This window comes from Salmo salar, chromosome ssa05, assembly GCF_905237065.1.
Source record: "Salmo salar chromosome ssa05, Ssal_v3.1, whole genome shotgun sequence".
Lineage (NCBI taxonomy): Eukaryota > Metazoa > Chordata > Actinopteri > Salmoniformes > Salmonidae > Salmo > Salmo salar.
Window position 1 is genome coordinate 25,173,969 of NC_059446.1, and position 18,941 is coordinate 25,192,909.

Here is an 18,941-nt window from a genome sequence, read left to right on the forward strand (position 1 = left end):
TACCCAAGTAACCCAACTATGTTTTACTATCTAAAGTTTTTTGGTTTACTGTCTAAAGTTATGGTTTAGAACGTATTTTCAACGTATAGAAAAGACATGGAAAGGAATAAAATATAGAAAGGAGGAAGGAAGGACTCATCTTTAAAATATTCGAATGGGGCCTTCGGGTTCGGAGCCTGCCGTATTTCGTTCGAAACTGTCGCATGCATGTCGCAAGTTGACGTCACTTGCTGCCTATAAACTGCGAAACAGGCGTGGGGAGACTATTGAATTGATATATGAAATACATGTTATTGGATTTTTGTTCATCAAAGTCAAACATCAAGCAAAAATAATATTCTTGTCTAGGTAGAGAAGAACACAGTAAACGCGACCAACGAGGATGTTTAAAAAGTAGGTATTATGCATGATTTCCCTAGCTAACTTGCTATCTACATGACCAGGCAGCTAGTTAGCTAACTATAGCCACTTAGCTAGCTAACTATAACATGTTCTTAGTCTTCCAAATAGACTTATCAACTGATAACTCTTGATTAGCTTTCATTTGAATTAAGGGTCAAACTAACATGAATGTGTTTCTATTGTCTCGTTTCAGATTTGATGAGAAGGAAAATGTTTCCAACTGTATTCAGCTGAAGACCTCTGTAATCAAAGGCATCAAAAACCAGCTGTTGGACCAGTTTCCAGACATTGAGTCATGGCTCAACCATATCATGCCAAAAAAGGACCCTGTCAAAATAGTGCGATGGTAAGTCAAGAAGATCATCTTTTCCCTCTTATCAGTGGCCGTGTTCGAGACTATGTACAGTCAATGGTTTCAGATCAGCAAGTCCATGATGCACCTCTCTGATTGAGGGGTTGGGTTAAATGCAGAAGACACATTTCAGTTGAATACATTCAATTGGACAACTGACTAGATATCCCCCTTTCCCATTGTGGGATAAATGTTGACCGACTGACTGATCTACAAATAGTAATTAGTAGTTATTTATGATCATGCAAGGTGATTTGTTGATCAGTCAGTCGCAAGTCACCAGCACTGTCTGCTGCAATGTCGAACAAGTCCATTGTATTTTGAATATTTGTTGACATCAGTTTTACTAGCCCAAGATGTACTGTGAAGGAGTGTAGCCTAGCCTATTCCTTACCATCCAAGGCCCTTAAGTTATGTCTAGAGGCAAATTGACTCTGGCAGCCAAAACAGTCTGATACTCCATATACATGTGAATGGATTCTTAATTGCAAGAAATACAAGGCCCTCTACTTTCATATCACATCAAAATCATTTTACAAATGCAAAAAACACTTATTCTACATTTTAACCGTTGCAGCCAACCTTATTTTTTTTACTTTCAACACTTTTCTAGCTTCCTTCTTCCGTTACACACAGGTGTTTCGGAGATGCTGGATATCTATTTAGAAACGGTGTCGGGATTGTTGTACACGTTGCATGCTTCGGCTGAGAACCCAAGAGGGCTGGGTATATCCCCCCTTGGGGGAACAAGAGAAGAGCTTGACATGTTGTTTTGTGTTCCGTCATCCAACCTGCAGCCATGAACACATTGAAATCTTGACGGTGAATGGAGAATTGCTCTTCTTCAGACAAAGAGAAGGACCGTTCTACCCAACCCTCCGACTGCTGCATAAGTGTAAGACATCCACTCTTTTTGATGTGCAGGTGTCTGATGAATTTCTGTGTTGCAGTGTACTGTTCAGTAAGTTTCTCTGTTCATATTTTACAGACCCCTTTATTCTTCCACACCAACAAGTAGACAAAGGGGCCATCAAGTTTGTCTTAAGTGGAGCCAATATCATGTGTCCTGGATTGACGTCCCCAGGCGCCAAACTCTACCCCTCTGCCTCAGAAACAGTAGTTGTATCCTTCCTATGACCGATTATGCTGATCATTTATGTTCAGTACAACGTCTTACTGGGCTGTATTGTCAGTGTCTAATAGTGAAAGTGTTTTATTTAGGATCAGGCCCCCTGGGCCCCATCCATGTAATCATATTCATTGTGATCATGATGATGCTTTCAGAAACTAGGAGGTCCAAGTTCCCGTTGGAAATGGCTTACCACTAGATCGGCCCTCAAGTCGGAGTTCCAAGTGGGAAACTCAGACCAGCATTTTGATACTAGTGTATGAGTCACTGACCTTTCAACTCTCTGACCAAAAGATGGTAAAACAAACCATTTACAACCTTAATAATGTGTATAATGTTGCAGTTTGACCCATACATCTGGTTTTACACATTTTAACCTTCCGAACGCACCGTTATGTCAGCTTGTAATGATGTCATACACCAACATTGGTGTTTTTGACACTTCCTGTTAGTATCAAGTGCATGTGAGATGGTGTTTCCTTGACAATTGGTTTCAGGCCATAATGGCGGAGGGCAAGCAACATGCGCTTTGTGTCGGAGTCATGAAGATGTCTGCAGAAGACATGTAAGTATCACATCGTGTGCTTTTTCCTATTTGGGTCTTTCTATAATCTAGGGTACCAGGGAGGATTTCCTACACTGAACAACTTGTTACAGCTGTTGATAAGTCATTGATAATAATCTGCAAAAAATATTCTTCACATCATTACATTAATATAAGGGGGCATAGCTATATTCAATCAAATTCACGAGTTGATGTTTAACCCTTTATCATGGTTGGTGTCTTGATGGATTTTCCCCAAAAATCGAGCGACGTGAAACATTACTTTTCTGACCTTGCATTTAAGATGGCGTTATCGTGTATTAAGCATTAATCAGTTAAATTGGACATTGAACTTGAACCCTTTAAGAATCCTGGATCTAGCTGTCAGACAGTTTTTTTGTATAGAGCTCTCAGAAATGCAGTGATAGAAAAACCACTCAGAACGATCTCAATATATATATATATATATATATATAAGCTTTATTACGAGCATGCATGCAAGGTAAAACCAATTCGACTCGCTCTTAGATTTCAGACATTTATACAGACCCAGGATGGGAGGGGTGTTGCACATGCCCTTTGAATGAGTCCAGTACTTCTGCTTATCAATAGATGGATTGTTTCACAGGAAGTTAGAACACGGTTGTTTAGAAACAGACTGGTTATATTTAGGGATGCACCGATATGACATTTTTGGCTGATACCTGATTATTTTCCTTGCCAAAAAAACAAATACCGATAATATTTAACATTTTAGCGGCCTTTAAAACATTCTAGTACAGTTAAATAGTTAACACACACACTGACCAAAAAGTTATTTTGTTTGCATTTACATATGTCCCCATTACCTGTAAAACAATCAAAACCTATTTATTTTACTTATTTGCTGGGTTTCGTTGTTCAATTGTTCAGTCTTTTCATTCTCAACCAGGATTTCATCATGCATGTCAAGCAGTGAAGTTTCAGCTGTCTGTCCGTGGCCTCTTCTGTCATGGGTCCTCTTCCTCGGTGCGCACTGTGTCCGTTTCCATCTTGTCCAGCTGTGTCTAACATTTCACATGAACCCTGTTTGTCTGCATCGAAGTAGCGGCCCTTGTCCCTAGCATCGAAAAAGGTGGCGACACAGTAAAGAGGGTCAGAGAGAAGGCCACCGACTCGCTTGTTCACAGCCTCTAGTAGATTACTTTTGCAAGTTTTAACCCCACGGTCTGTGTGGGCAGTTTTGTTGAGCAGGTGTTTCACTGCCATGACAGAGGGTATCACGTCTGCTGCAGACACAGTTTGAGCTTATTTCTCCAGTCAGTTGTTTGAATGGAGCTAGGAGTGTTCATGTTTCAAACATGTTCTCAAATGCCATTGAAATGGCAACAGCGGTATGAGAACCAATACATTCTTGAGCATGCAATACGGCTTTCCTTAGTACGAAATCCTCGTCGACCCACTGTGTTGTCAGACTCAACATGCTCATGGGGCTGACGTCGCTGGTCCAAATGTCAATCGTGAAGCTAATAGCAGTGGCGCCTATAGCAAGTAGCTCATGGATGCTGTGTAACTCTGGTAGGGCAGCATCTGAAAAATAGTTCCTACTTGGTAGTGTGTACCGGGGCTCGAGGTGCTCGACCAGTCGGCGAAAGCCAACATCCACGACAGAGAACGGATGATTGTCAAGGGGAATGAATGCCATTATCTTGCCGTTAATGGATTTCGCCTTTGAGTTGTCTCGCTGAAATGTTCTTACTTTCAAATGACTGCTGGACTTGAACTTGTTTAGTTGTTGGAAGTGCGCTCTGTTTTTTTTCTGCTTTTGTTCTAAGTCGCTGAACGTCTGGGGGTGATGTACTTTCAAATGAGTGATTAGGTTTGTGGTATTGAAATATTTCACTTTCTCCCCTCTGGAAATAATAGCAGCACAAACGTTACATATGGCCTTTTTGTTATCATCCTTTGAAACTTCAAAATAGATCCACACAGCAGACATTGTGGGCTAGGTTAGGAATGCTGTGTTGCACATGTAGCGCTGTATTTTTCATGCCGTCATTACGTCATCTACCTATGTTATATAGGTATTCATGTCAGCTTTGACATCGGTTTTGCACAACAGCGTTAAACTAGACAGATCCGATGCCGACATTTGTAGCTAATATCGGCCGATTTCGATCTGCTTACCAATATATTGCGCATCCCTAGTTATATTACAAAAGGGCAACTTGAAACAGTGCGATTTGAGCATATTAGGGAACAGAGCAACCTTACAGACAAGATGAGGAACAGAATGACCTGTACCTTCTAAAGGTCATATAAGATAACAAATCAAAATGTACTCTTCCACAATCTCCCCTTTTTATGGTATCTCAGCATAACTAGTCCTGGTATTGGAGCTCTGTAAACCAGGGGTTTCAGACTCCCCTGTCTGGGGGGAAATGGCATTTGTCATAAGAATGTTCTGTCCCTCTTCTTCCAGATAGGGAGCAGAGGGGACAGACAGGTAAACATTATTGCTCACACTTTGCGTGAGAATCCGTTTGACACACAGGCACATACAAGTTACCAGCCAATGAAAACGTAGATAACAGAATAACAAAGGAACAGATGTTTACCGCACTGATAAGCTCACCATCTTCCCAGGAGAAAAGGCTCTCAGAATTGTTCAGTCACAAAGGCTGATATAACCAATCTTCCTGCCTTAGATTGTTCTACCATCAGTCTGTCAGCCGCTAGCACCTGATTACTGACAGACTCGTGGACAAGGCCTTCAGATTTTCCCCATGCTAGTATAAAGCAGTGGTAACTATAGCGGTTATTTTTTCTAAGCGTCAACAAGCTAGTATTTAAAAAAAAGTTCAGGCACCACTGGGTTAACTAGCTCTGCATCTATCAGAGTCCTAGGGAGAAGGGCATACTGGGCATCCATTAACAGGAATGATCTAGCATCCAAGCAGAAATCCGATGGAACTGGCCAGGAGTGAGTGGTGTTTTTCAGGAGTCCAGTAAATACATTTCTGCAATAGGATCCATTTCCAGGTAGCAGTTCGTGTCTCATGTTATGGGGCGAAAACAGTTTATGGGTATGCATATCCAAAATTGAGATTGCAAAACCCAATGTTTCTAACCAAAAGAGTCACCGTAAAACCTAAACTGATACTGCCATTAACATGGTTCTAAAATAATTATGCATTGATACTTGGATGCGCATTTGGTGTCCAGCTGATTTATTTAAGTGTGATATTTTCTCACATCATCTGATCCAGGAAGGAATTTTCAGCTGTTGTGATAGCGCATGTAATGTTTGAGGAATGTCCAGAATATTTGTGTCTCATTCATTACACCAGTGAAGACAGTTGTGCCTGGATCCACATTGGCTCTAATATCCCAAGATTGAACAGAGAAAGCATCAAGGTAATGAGTTCCTTTACATATGTTATTGCGCCTCGGATTGGACACTGAGTCTACTGTGCAGAATTCTATAGGATAGACTATTGCACAACACCCAACGCTCTTCCTATGAATTATTCTGGATATATAGTGCATTCGCTAAGTATTCAGACCCCTTGACTTGTCACATTTTGTTACGTTACAGCCTTGTTCTAAAATGTATTAAATAGATTTTTTTCCCTTAATCTACACACAATACCCCATAATGACAAAGCAAAAAGAGTTGTAATTTTTTTTTTTGCCAAATTATAAAAATATTTTATAAACATTTACATAAGTATTCAGACCCTTTACTTAGTGCTTTGTTGAAGCACCTTTGGCAGCGATTACAGCCTTGAGTATTCTTGGATATTATGCTACAAGCTTGGCACACCTACAGTGAGAGAAAAAAGTATTTGATCCCCTGCTGATTTTGTACGTTTGCCCACTGACAAAGAAATGATCAGTCTATAATTTTAATGGTAGGTTTATTTGAACAGTGAGAGACAGAATAACAACGACAAAAAATCCAGAAAAACGCATGTCAAAAATGTTATGAATTGATTTGCATCTTAATGTGGGAAATAAGTATTTGACCCCTCTGCAAAACATGACTTAGTACTTTGTGATTGCCAACAAGGGTTTTGCCACCGAGGTCAGATGTTTCTTGTAGTTGGCCACCAGGTTTGCACACATCTCAGGAGGGATTTTGTCCCACTCTTCTTTGCAGAGCTTCTCCAAGTCATTAAGGTTTCGAGGCTGATGTTTGGCAACTCGAACCTTCAGCTCCCTCTACAGATTTTCTATGGGATTAAGGTCTGGAGACTGGCTAGGCCACTCCAGGACCTTAATGTGCTTCTTTTTGAGCCACTCCTTTGTTGCCTTGGCTGTGTGTTTTGGGTCATTGTCATGCTGGAATACCCATCCACGACCCATTTTCAATGCCCTGGCTGAGGGAAGGAGGTTCTCACCCAAGATGTGATGGTACATGGCCCCGTCCATCGTCCCTTTGATGCGGTGAAGTTGTCCTGTCCCCTTAGCAGAAAAACACCCCCAAAGCATAATGTTTCCACCTCCATGTTTGACGGTGGGGTTGGTAATCTTGGTGTCATAAGCATCATTCCTCCTCCTCCAAACACAGCGAGTTGAGTTGATGCCAAAGAGCTCCATTTTGGTCTCATCTGACCACAACACTTTCACCAAGTTGTCCTCTGAATCATTCAGATGTTCATTGGCAAACTTCAGACGGGCATGTATGTGCTTTCTTGAGCAGGGGGACCTTGCGGGCGCTGCAGGATTTCAGTCCTTCACGGCGTAGTGTGTTACCAATTGTTTTCTTGGTGACTATGGTCCCAGCTGCCTTGAGATCATTGACAAGATCCTCCCGTGTAGTTCTGGGCTGATTCCTCACCGTTCTCATGATCATTGCAACTCCACAAGGTGAGATCTCCCTCGGCCTGGGGCTCCATGCAAGATTGACAGTTCTTTTGTGTTTCTTCCATTTGCGAATAATCTCACCAACTGTTGTCACCTTCTCACCAAGCTGCTTGGCGATGGTCTTGTAGCCCATTCCAGCCTTGTGTAGGTCTACAATCTTGTCCCTGACATCCTGGGAGAGCTCTTTGGTCTTGCCATGGTGGAGAGTTTGGAATCTGATTGATTGATTGCTTCTGTGGACAGGTGTCTTTTATACAGGTAACAAGCTGAGATTAGGAGCACTCCCTTTAAGAGTGTGTTCCTAATCTCAGCTCTTTACCTGTATAAAAGACACCTGGGAGCCAGAAATCTTTCTGATTGAGAGGGGGTCAAATACTTATTAACCTCATTAAAATGGAAATCAATTTATAAAATTTTTGACATGTGTTTTTCTGGATTTTTTTATTATTCTGTCTCACTGTTCAAATAAACCTACCATTAAAATTATAGACTGATCATTTCTTTGTCAGTGGGCAAACGTACAAAATCAGCAGGGGATCAAATACTTTTTTCCCTCACTGTATATTTGGGGAGTTTCTCACATTCTTCAGATTCTGATTCTCCAGTCCAGATTCTGGCTGGGCCACTCGAGGACATTGATACTTGTCCCGATGCCACTCCTGCGTTGTCTTGGCTGTGTGCTTAGGGTCGTTGTCCTGTTGGAAGGTGAACCTTCGCCCCAGTCTGAGGTCCTGAGCACTCTGGAACAGGTTTTCATCAAGGATCTCTCTGTACTTTGCTCCATTCATCTTTCCCTCGATCCTGACTAGTCTCAGTCCCGCTGCTGAAAAACATCCCCACGGCATGATGCTGCCACCATGTTCCACCATCGGAATGGTGCCAGGTTTCCTCCAGACGTGACGCTTTGCATTCAGGCCAAAGAGTTCAATCTTGGTTTCATCAGACCAGAAAATCTTGTTTTTCATGGTCTGAGTCCTTTAGGTGCCTTTTCGCAAACTCCAAGCGGGCTGTCGTGCCTTTTACTGAGGAGTGGCTTCCGTCTGGCCACTCTACCATAAAGGCCAGATTAGTGGAGTGCTATAGAGATGGAAGAACCTTCCAGAAGGACAACCATCTCCACAGAGGAACTCTGGAGCTCTTGTCAGAGTGACCATTGGGTTCTTGGTCACCTCCCTGACCACGGCCCTTCTCCCCCAATTGCTCAATTTGGCTGGGCAGCCAGCTCTAGGAAGAGTTTTGGTGGTTCCAAACTTCTTCCATTTAAGAATGATGGAGGCCACTGTGTTCTTGGGGACCTTCAATGCTGCAGACAGTTGTTGGTACCCTTCCCCAGATCTGTGCCTCGACACAATCCTGTCTCGGAGCACTACGGACAATTCTTTCGACGTCATGGCTTGTTTTTTGCTCTGACACGCACTGTCAACTGTGGGACCTTTTATATAGACAGTTGTGCCTTTCCAAATCATGCCCAAATCAATTTAAATTTCCACAGGTGGACTCCACAAGTTTTAGAAACATCAAGGATGATCAATGCACCTGAGCTCAATCAAGTCTTATAAAAGGGTCAGAATACTTATGTAAATAAGGTATTTGTTTTATTTGTAATACATTTGCAAAAATGTCTAAACCTGTTTTCGCTTTGTCATTATGGGCTATTGAATACATTTTAGAATAAGGCTGTAATGTAACAAAATGTGGAATAAGTCAAGGTCTGAATAGTTTCCGAATGCACTGTAAATAACTTTTCATAGCCTAGTCGGCTTATTCACAATATGATCTGGTAATGAATTAACATGAAACAGTGGTGGAAAAAGTACCCAACTGTCATACTTGACTGTAATAAATGTCTCAAGTAAAAGTCACCCAGTAAAATTCTACTTGAGTTAAGTATATTTTAAACCAAATACTTTAAAGTATCAAAAGTAAAAGTATAAATCATTTAAAAACCAGATGGCACCGTTTTCTTGTTTATTTATTTACGGAAAGCCACAGGCACACTCCAACATTCAGACGTAATTTACAAACGAAGCATATGTTTAGTGAGTCTGCCAGATCAGAGGCAGTAGGGATGACCAGGGTTATTCGGTTGATAAGTGCGTGAATGACTATTTTCCTGCCCTGTTTAGCATTCAAAATGTAACAAGTACTTTTGGGTGTCAAGGCAAATGTATGGAGTAAAATGTACAATATTTTAAGGAATGTAGAAAAGTAAAAGTAGTCAAATATAAATAGTAAAGTACAGATACCCCCCCAAAAAACATAGTAGGTAAAAATATACTGCTCAAAAAAATAAAGGGAACACTTAAACAACGCATCCTAGATCTGAAAGAAATAAATAATCGTATTAAATTATTTTTTCTTTACATAGTTGAATGTGCTGACAACAAAATCACACAACAATAATCAATGGAAATCCAATTTATCAACCCATGGAGGTCTGGATTTGGAGTCACACTCAAAATTAAAGTGGAAAACCACACTACAGGCTGATCCAACTTTGATGTAATTTCCTTAAAACAAGTCAAAATGAGGCTCAGTAGTGTGTGTGTGGCCTCCACGTGCCTGTATGACCTCCCTACAATGCCTGGGAATGCTCCTGATGAGGTGGTGGATGGTCTCCTGAGGGATCTCCTCCCAGACCTGGACTAAAGCATCCGCCAACTCCTGGACAGTCTATGGTGGAATGTGGCGTTGGTGGATGGAGCGAGACATGATGTTCCAGATGTGCTCAATTGGATTCAGGTCTGGGGAACGGGCGGGCCAGTCCATAGCATCAATGCCTTCCTCTTGCAGGAACTGCTGACACACTCCAGCCACATGAGGTCTAGCATTGTCTTGCATTAGGAGGAACCCAGGGCCAACCGCACCAGCATATGGTCTCACAAGGGGTCTGAGGATCTCATCTCAGTACCTAATGGCAGTCAGGCTACCTCTGGCGAGCACATGGAGGGCTGTGCGGCCCCCCAAAGAAATGCCACCCCACACCATGACTGACCCACCGCCAAACCGGTCATGCTGGAGGATGTTGCAGGCAGCAGAACGTTCTCCACAGCGTCTCCAGACTCTGTCACGTCTGTCACGTGCTCAGTGTGAACCTGCTTTCATCTGTGAAGAGCACAGGGCGCCAGTGGCGAATTTGCCAATCTTGGTGTTCTCTGGCAAATGCCAAACGTCCTGCACGGTGTTGGGCTGTAAGCACAACCCCCACCTGTGGATGTCGGGCCCTCATACCACCCTCATGGAGTCTGTTTCTGACCGTTTGAGCAGACACATGCACATTTGTGGCCTGCTGGAGGTCATTTTGCAGGGCTCTGGCAGTGCTTCTCCTGCTCCTCCTTGCACAAAGGCGGAGGTAGCGGTCCTGCTGCTGGGTTGTTGCCCTCCTACGGCCTCCTCCACGTCCCCTGATGTACTGGCCTGTCTCCTGGTAGCGCCTCCATGCTCTGGACACTACGCTGACAGACACAGCAAACCTTCTTGCCACAGCTCGTATTGATGTGCCATCCTCGATGACCTGCACTACCTGAGCCACTTGTGTGGGTTGTAGACTCCGTCTCATGCTACCACTAGAGTGAAAGCACCGCCAGCATTCAAAAGTGACCAAAACATCAGCCAGGAAGCATAGGAACTGAGAAGTGGTCTGGGGTCCCCACCTGCAGAATCACTCCTTTATTGGGGGTGTCTTGCTAATTGCCTATAATTTCCACCTGTTGTCTATTCCATTTGCACAACAGCGTGTGAAATTTATTGTCAATCAGTGTTGCTTCCTAAGTGGACAGTTTGATTTCACAGAAGTGTGATTGACTTGGAGTTACATTGTGTTGTTTAAGTGTTCCCTTTATTTTTTTGAGCAGTGTACTTTACACCACTGATGACAAATACATTTTGTTTTCCTTGTTACACCTGCAATTTTAAACAATACCAGGGGTTTGAAAGTAGCCAATTTGGAGCTCAAATTCAAGTAGACTGCTGGTTTAGGCCTACCTTAAAATCAGACATTGACCTCAATTTGGTGTTTGAAAAGTCCTTGTAATTATTGTAGCCAATTTGTAAGCTCTGCTCCCATATAATTATTAGTGATCTCATTTTTTATCTGTTTTTGTGAGCGATGTGCCTAGTTTTGTTTGTTTCCCGCAGCTTCAATTGAAGGGCGTTGACCTACTCTGTTTGCGGTAAAACCACGTACGGTTATTGACGACAACATCTGTTGGCTTTCGATACAAATCCTTCCATTATGTGTGCCTACGTTGGCCACAGACTACAGAAAGATCGCCATGCATCCAGTCTATTTAGTCAGGCAATGTCCACAATATTCTCACATATATTAGAAAATAATCATTTGAATATCAATGCATTGCAGAGGAGGCCTAAAAAAAATACATTCTTAATGGAAAACTTCACCCAAAAACTATTTTGGTACGTTGTTTCATTAGTCTATGGTTGATATACAATAGTCCCAAAATGTTGTATCATATGGGACAAAATTCTATATTTTGAAAGTTCCATATCTTAAACCTGATTGCTGACATGCACAATATTTTGGCAGTATATCAACAATGGACTAATAGTTTTTGGGTGGAGTTTTTCTTAAGTGGTAATGGCCTACTTTTGACACTTTATGCTTTTTTTGGGGGGGGGGTGGATTCTATATTAGGCCCTATAAGCAAATTACAATTAGGTGTTCAAAAAAGTCCCTGAATTTGACTCGCCAATGTATGTGTACTCTGCTTAAAGGATGTGTAGTCCAAGGTCTGTTTTATAGGTGGAGTTATGGGCCAATTTGCATATTTACTTTGATTCCTCTAAAGTACACATGGAACTGCATAATATTTTTCTTTCAAACCATTTTGAAATGTTGATCAGTCACATTGGCCCCCTTATTTATAGAAAGACCCATTCACACCACAGAAATGTACTTGTAGGGATGGCTCATAATGATGGCTGGAACAGAGCAAATGGAATGGCATCAAACATGGAAACTATTCCACTCCAGCCATTAATGAGCCCATCCTTCCCAATTAAGGTGCCACCAACCTCCTGTGTGTGATTTTATATATATATATATATATATATATATATACACTACTGTACTTTTGTAAACTTGCCTAATGCTCATTCCATTTCACTTTTTTTGTGAGCAGAGAAAAAGTCAACAAGGGAGTAGGAGTTGAAACTGTTCACTATCTTAATGATGGACTGTGGCACATGAAGACGTATAAGTGAGATGTCTTCAACCCCCCCTGGACAACGTGAAGCTCTTGACAGTGAGGCTGCCAGTCGATTGTTTACGTCAATGGACTTAGCTGTGTAACTAGCTGGAGGCTTTGAACCAATCCCCAATTAATGCACAAATAAAAACCTGCATTCAAGATATTTTCCCTTTTTCACGGCCTTTAAATTTCATGGTTTCTTTGTCAAAGTCGTTGGGATTCACTTGCTACTAGGAGCAAAACATTTGAAATGGATTGTAGATCATAGTACCACGTATATATGCTGATACATGGATTTATGTTAAATCAAATAACTCTTTAACAAATTGGAGGCTAACTGAAGATAAACTCCCAAAACAAATAAAAATGGTCACATTCTCTTTTCATTTAAGTGCCAACTTTTCAGGTGTTGTATGTATGAGAACAAGTAATCTAGCTGACACTTGTCCATATTAAATCTACTCCAGGGTGTACAATGACGCATGAATACAGGCGTGTTTTTAAATGTGTGCATATTTCCGAGAAATGATTCAAAAGGGGTGTGGCAGATTTCAAAACGCTTCAGAGATAGGGAGCCGAGAGGATACAGTTATGCTATCGAGGAGAAGCAGACACCTGCTTATTAACAAATTCACACTCCTACATATGGTGGCCCCTTTTCGGGTCACAAAGCAGACTTTATCCCAATTGAGAACCACCTAGCCTTGGTTGTTGGATACAGCCGTGGTCCTGTTCATCCTGTTCTGACAGCATTAGGAAATCAGTAGAGAATGTGATCAAGAAATAAGATTTGTCTCTAGACTGAAAAGCAGACTTGGCCTCGGAAAAACCTGTCCCACCTGCTTTCCAATCTCTCAGTAGTCGTTTAAAGGTTATGGGTATGAAATTAGGGCTTTGACATCAGTGAAAACAAAATCCATATCTTCCACTTAAAACATCATGGACACTGATATACTGGAGCAAATTAACTGATTACAAAATGAGGGTTACAGTTTCAGTGGGGTATTAAGGAATGGGCCTGACGCAAGCGTTTGCATGTCCTTCAAAAATCAGCCATATTACATTACATTGTATTAGTCCCAAAAATAAGTTTACAAAACGTTAGGAACACCTTCCTAATATTGAGTTCCACCCACTTTTGCTGTCAGAACAGCTTTAATTCGTTGGGGCATAGACTCTACGCCCATGTTGCTCTAATGCTTCCCACAGTTGTGTCAAGTTGGCTGGATGTCCTTTGGGTAGTGGACCATTCTTGATACACACGGGAAACTGTTGAGCGTGAATCAGTATAGTTGCATTTCTTGACACTCAAACCGGTGCGCCTGGCACCTACTACCCCTGTTCAAAGCCATTTAAAATCTTTTGTCGTGCCCATTCACCCTCAATGGCACATACACAATCCATGTCTCAAGACTTAAAAATCCTTCTTTAACCTGTCTCCTCCCCTTCATCTATACTGATGGAAGTGGATTTAACAAGTGACATCAATAAGGGATCATAACTTTCACCTGGTCAGTCTCATGGAAAGAGCAGGTGTTACTAATGTTTTATATACAGTGTCTTCAAAGTATTCACACCCCTTGACTTTTTCCACATTTGGTTGTTACAGCCTGAATTTAAAATGGATTGAGATTTGTCAATGGCCTACACAGAATACCCCATAATGTAAAAGTACAATTGTTTCACATTTTTTACCCATTAAAATTGAAAAGCCTTGAGTTAAGTATTCAACCCCTTTTCTATGGCAATCCTAAATGAGTTCAGGAGTAAAAATGTGCTTATCAAGTCACATTAGTTGCATGGACTCACTGTGTGTAATAAGTGTTTAACATGAATGACTACCTCATCTCTGTTCCCCACACCTACAGATAAGGTAAGGTCCGGTCCCTCAGTCAAGCAGTGAATTAAACAGATTCAATCAAAGACCAGGGAGCTTTTCCAATGCATCACAAAGGGCACCTATTGTTAGATGGATAATTTGTTTTAATTTTTAAAAGCAGAATATCCCTTTGAGCATGGTGTATCAATACACCGTCACTACAAAGATACAGGCGTTCTTCCTAACTCAGTTGCCGGAGAGGAAGGAAACTGCTCCGGGATTTCACAATGAGGCCAATGATGACTTTAAAAAAGCAAAATCCTAGAGGAAAACATGGATTAGAATGTCCTTGAGTGGCCCAGCCAGAACCTGGACGAACAACTCTGGAGAGACCTGAAATTAGCTATGCAGTGACACTCCCATTCAATCTGTCAGAGCTTGAGGATCTGCAGAGAAGAACGGGAGAAACTCCAAACACAGGTGTGCCAAGCTTGTAGCGTCATATCCAAGAAGACTCAAGGCTGTAATCGCTGCCAAAGGTGCTTTAACAAAGTACTGAGTAAAGGGTCTGAATACTTGTACATTTATTTTTATTTTGTTTAATTTGCAAAATGTCTAAAAACCTGTTTTTGCGTCGACATTATAGGGTATTGTGTGTAGATTTAGGGGGGGAAAAAAACATTTTAGAAAAAGGCTGTAACGTAACAATGTGGAGAAGGTCAAGGGGTCTGAATACTTTCCTGAAAGCACTGTGCATGTATATCTATTAGCTTATCAATAACAAGGGGTAAGATGAAACTGCTTCACTATGAGATAGGCCTATTTGGCTTTAGTGCTCAGTATTTGATTTAGCACTTGTCAGTAAGAACTATGATTTCCCATTATGACTAAATGCAGCAACAGTCTCAGCAGAACAATTCATTTCATTTAGTATTAGGAGGATAAACATGGCTTCCAATATTTTTATTTCATCGGGTGTTTCAAGTGGGTAAAATAGTTACCCAAAATAAAAACAAATCCACCAACAATTTCTATTACAACGGTGGCAAGCGATCATTTGTAGCAAACTGTTTAGAGACATCAATACCTCAAGATTATTTCAAATGTTCACACCATGTGGCCTTATAAACTCAGCAAAAAAACAAACGTCTCTTTTTCAAGACCCTTTATTTCAAAGATAATTCATAAAATTCCAAATAACTTCAGATCTTCATTGTAAAGGGTTTAAACACTTTCATGCTTTTTTAAAATATTGTTTTTTACAATTAATGAACATGCACCTGTGGAACGGTCGTTAAGACACTAACAGCTTACAGACGATAGGCAATTAAGGTCAGTTATGAAAACTTAGGACACTAAAAAGAGGCCTTTCTACTGACTCTGAAAAACACCAAAAGAAAGATGCCCCGGGTCCCTGCTCATCCGCGTGAACGTGCCTTAGGCATGCTGCAAGGAGGCATGAGGACTACAGATGTGACCAGGGCAATAAATTGCAATGTTTGTACTGTGAGACACCTAAGACAGCGCTACGGGAAGGACAGCTGATGGTCCTCGCAGTGGCAGACCACGTGTAACAACACTTGCACAGGATCGGTAGATCTGAACATCCCACCTGCGGGACAGGTACAGGATGGCAACAACAACTGCCCGAGTTACACCAGGAACACACAATCCCTCCATCAGTGCTCAGACTGTCCGCAATAGACTAAGAGAGGCTGGACTGAGGGCTTGTAGGCCTGTTGTAAGGCAGGTCCTCACCAGACATCACCGGCAAAAACGTTGCCAACGTCCACAAACCCACCGTCACTGGACCAGACAGGACTGGCAAAAAGTGCTCTTCACTGACGAGTCGCGGTTGTGTCTCACCAGGGGTGATGGTCGGATTCGCTTTTATCGTCGAAAGAATGAGCGTTACACCGAGGCCTGCACTCTGGAACGGGATCGATTTGGAGGTGGAGGGTCCGTCATGGTCTGAGGCGGTGTGTCACAGCATCATCGGACTGAGCTTGTTATCATTGCAGGCAATCTCAACGCTGTGCGTTACAGGGAAGACCTCCTCCTCCCTCATGTGGTACCCTTCCTGCAGGCTCATCCTGACATGACAATGCCACCAGCCATACTGCTCGTTCTGTGCGTGATTTCCTGCAAGACAGGAATGTCAGTGTTCTGCCATGGCCAGCGAAGAGCCCGGATCTCAATCCCATTGAGCACACCTGGGACCTGTTGGATCGGAGGTTGAGGGCTAAGGCCATTCCCCCCAGAAATGTCCTGGAACTTGCAGGTGCCTTGGTGGAAGAGTGGGGTAACATCTCACAGCAAGAACTGGCAAATCTGGTACAGTCCATGAGGAGGAGATGCACTGCAGTACTTAATGCAGCTGGTGGCCACACCAGATACTGACTGTTACTTTTGATTTTGACCCCCCTTTGTTCAGGGACACATTATTCAATTTCTGTTAGTCACATGTCTGTGGAGCTTGTTCAGTTTATGTCTCAGTTGTTGAATCTTATGTTCATACAAATATTTACACATGTTAAGTTTGCTTTAAATAAATGCAGTTGACAGTGAGAGAACATTTATTTTTTTGCTGAGTTTATTAGCCTAAACTAAAATCAACCACAAATACCAATAAAAATGTAAATTGTGTTAATGAAAATTATGTATACTATAGATTACAGGAATGTTAAACTCATTCCATGGAGGGCCTAGTGTTAAACCATGCAAGGGGAGTTACTTACTAATTAGTGACCTTAATTCATCAATTAAGTACAAGGTTGGAGCAAAAACCCACAGATACTTGGCCTTCTGTGGAATGTGTGACACATTTGCTCTACAAATTTGTGATTTCTTCATCTGTTCATTCCTTTTCCACAATGGTATTACGTGCAGAGTGCAAATTCAAAAAGGTATAAAAGACTAAGAATACTGATTTGCGTCCCTCAAGTACTTGCCACCCTCCCTCATGCTCACAAACTGAATAAGAAAACTGTCTTTATTCACCAGTCAGGACTTGACAGCAGCAGTCTGGTTAATGCCATGTCTGCCCGAAAGGGAGAAGCCTTGCACTTTAGTCGTTGTCAGAGCCCTCAGGGGGCAGGAATATCAAGGAATCATGAAAGTTGTGCCCATACGGGCGTAGTCTGTAAACTCCAAACATCATGACCTGCATCTGGTTTGGTGACATTCCGCTGAAGGTGATGGCTAAGTCAGGGCAGCAGCCCTCCACCACGTCCAAGTTTTTTTTGTCCATGCTGTCTTGGATGAGTGAACCCACACTCTTACTGTTGAACAGCCCCTTGCCCTGTATGTCCTCACCATTCTCTGCAAAGACCCCGGTGTACTTCAGACATATAGCTAATTGTTTCTCCTCGCTCAGCTTCCACAGGGCTCTGCCTCTCTCCGGACACTTGTCCTCGTCCTTGAACACATTCACCAGCCTCTTGAGTGCCTCATAGCTCAGCACAATGCCGCTCTGGTACTCCACGTACTCCAGTTCACCCGATTTCATGGCATGGCCTATGTAGAAGGGCTCGTTGGGGTCCTTGGCCAGAATGAGGTACTTGAGGTTCTCGATGATGGCGAAGGTGGTGGACCGCGCCACGAAGAACCAGCGCAGATCGCCGGCATTGTCATACGCGTGCTTCAGGGCCTTGCGCAGCTTGGCCCACTCGTCCTGTTCATTAAGGTCCACCGCTTCCAGAGCTTTGGCCGACTCGGAGCTGTAGAATACGGCGTGGTCGCAGTGTTTACCCCAGGTGTCCTTGGCTGTGGCCCAATACACCAGGACAGAAGGCTGAACCATGATGACGCAATAGACTCGCACTCTCTGGCTCAGCTCCACCATCTGGGAATCAGACAGGCTCTGTAGCTCGTCCTTGGTGGGAGCCTTGATGTGGTGGTGGTGGTGGTCCTCTGGGCTGGACTGCATGCCTGGTGTATAGTTCCCCAACAAGGACAACAACAGGCAGAATGTGCCTCCCAGGGCTATCCCCTTCACAAAGGAGCTGCCTTCCGACAACATGTTTGTCAACAGCACACGCTGAAAGTAGGAAGAAACCATTAATTCGCCATATTACTTATTAAAATGGATACTCATGACCATTGAAAAACACGCTAGCTACATACCTAACAAGTGACTGTCATTTCATGTTATTCGAGTGTGTTGCTAGCTAACTACTGTTAGCAAGCTAACTTTTTGCTGTTAGCATTAACAAGGACATTTTAATGGCTGGCTGGCTACCCTACCTATAACTTTACAAGCAAGGCGAATAGGTAGTTAGCTTGATTTCTAGCGAACGTTACAGATAGCCAGCTAGATTAGCTATAAACACATCTCATTAAGAGAAACGTTTCAACCCCCCCCCCCAAACAAAATCTAGAAAACACTTACCTACAAACGACTGCAGCTGACAGAGAATTCCTTCCTTTCCTTTTTAGTTTCCACTCCTGTCGAAGGAGGTTTCCGTATGCTGATATACCTCAGGGTTGCAAGCCAGCTGTTGGATTTACAAACACAACGAACTTCCGGGTTCTTCTTCTTTGCTATCATGGCGTTCGCACATCTTGTGTGTGAATGCCGCCACCTACTGTGTTCAATCACTTTACATTTGTGATACAAAAAGTAAATGGGGAAAAAA

The 18,941-nt window shown here is 42.5% G+C and overlaps 2 protein-coding genes across 3 annotated transcripts; one reads left to right on the forward strand and one right to left on the reverse strand.

Annotated features, from left to right (window-relative positions):
• The first annotated feature begins 192 nt into the window (after window positions 1-192).
• tma20 (Translation machinery-associated protein 20) lies at window positions 193-12,647 on the forward strand. The gene is given in 6 exon segments (NM_001141426.1): window positions 193-393; window positions 596-748; window positions 1,552-1,649; window positions 1,743-1,876; window positions 2,381-2,448; window positions 12,417-12,647. Coding segments are annotated over 6 exon segments (546 nt in total). The 5' UTR covers window positions 193-382; the 3' UTR covers window positions 12,499-12,647.
• Window positions 12,648-16,875: 4,228 nt separating this feature from the next.
• LOC106604434 (C1GALT1-specific chaperone 1) lies at window positions 16,876-18,876 on the reverse strand. Of its 2 annotated transcripts, none has more exons than XM_014199040.2 (2): window positions 18,695-18,876; window positions 16,876-18,343 (listed from the first exon to the last, which is right to left on the reverse strand). In XM_014199040.2, exon 2 carries the CDS (start codon window positions 18,323-18,325, stop codon window positions 17,372-17,374), a length of 954 nt encoding a protein of 317 aa, XP_014054515.2. In that variant the 5' UTR covers window positions 18,326-18,343; window positions 18,695-18,876; the 3' UTR covers window positions 16,876-17,371. The 2 variants fall into 2 exon arrangements, with proteins under 2 accessions (XP_014054515.2, XP_014054516.2); XM_014199041.2 differs by having other exon boundaries at window positions 18,699-18,847.
• Between the last annotated feature and the right edge of the window lie 65 nt (window positions 18,877-18,941).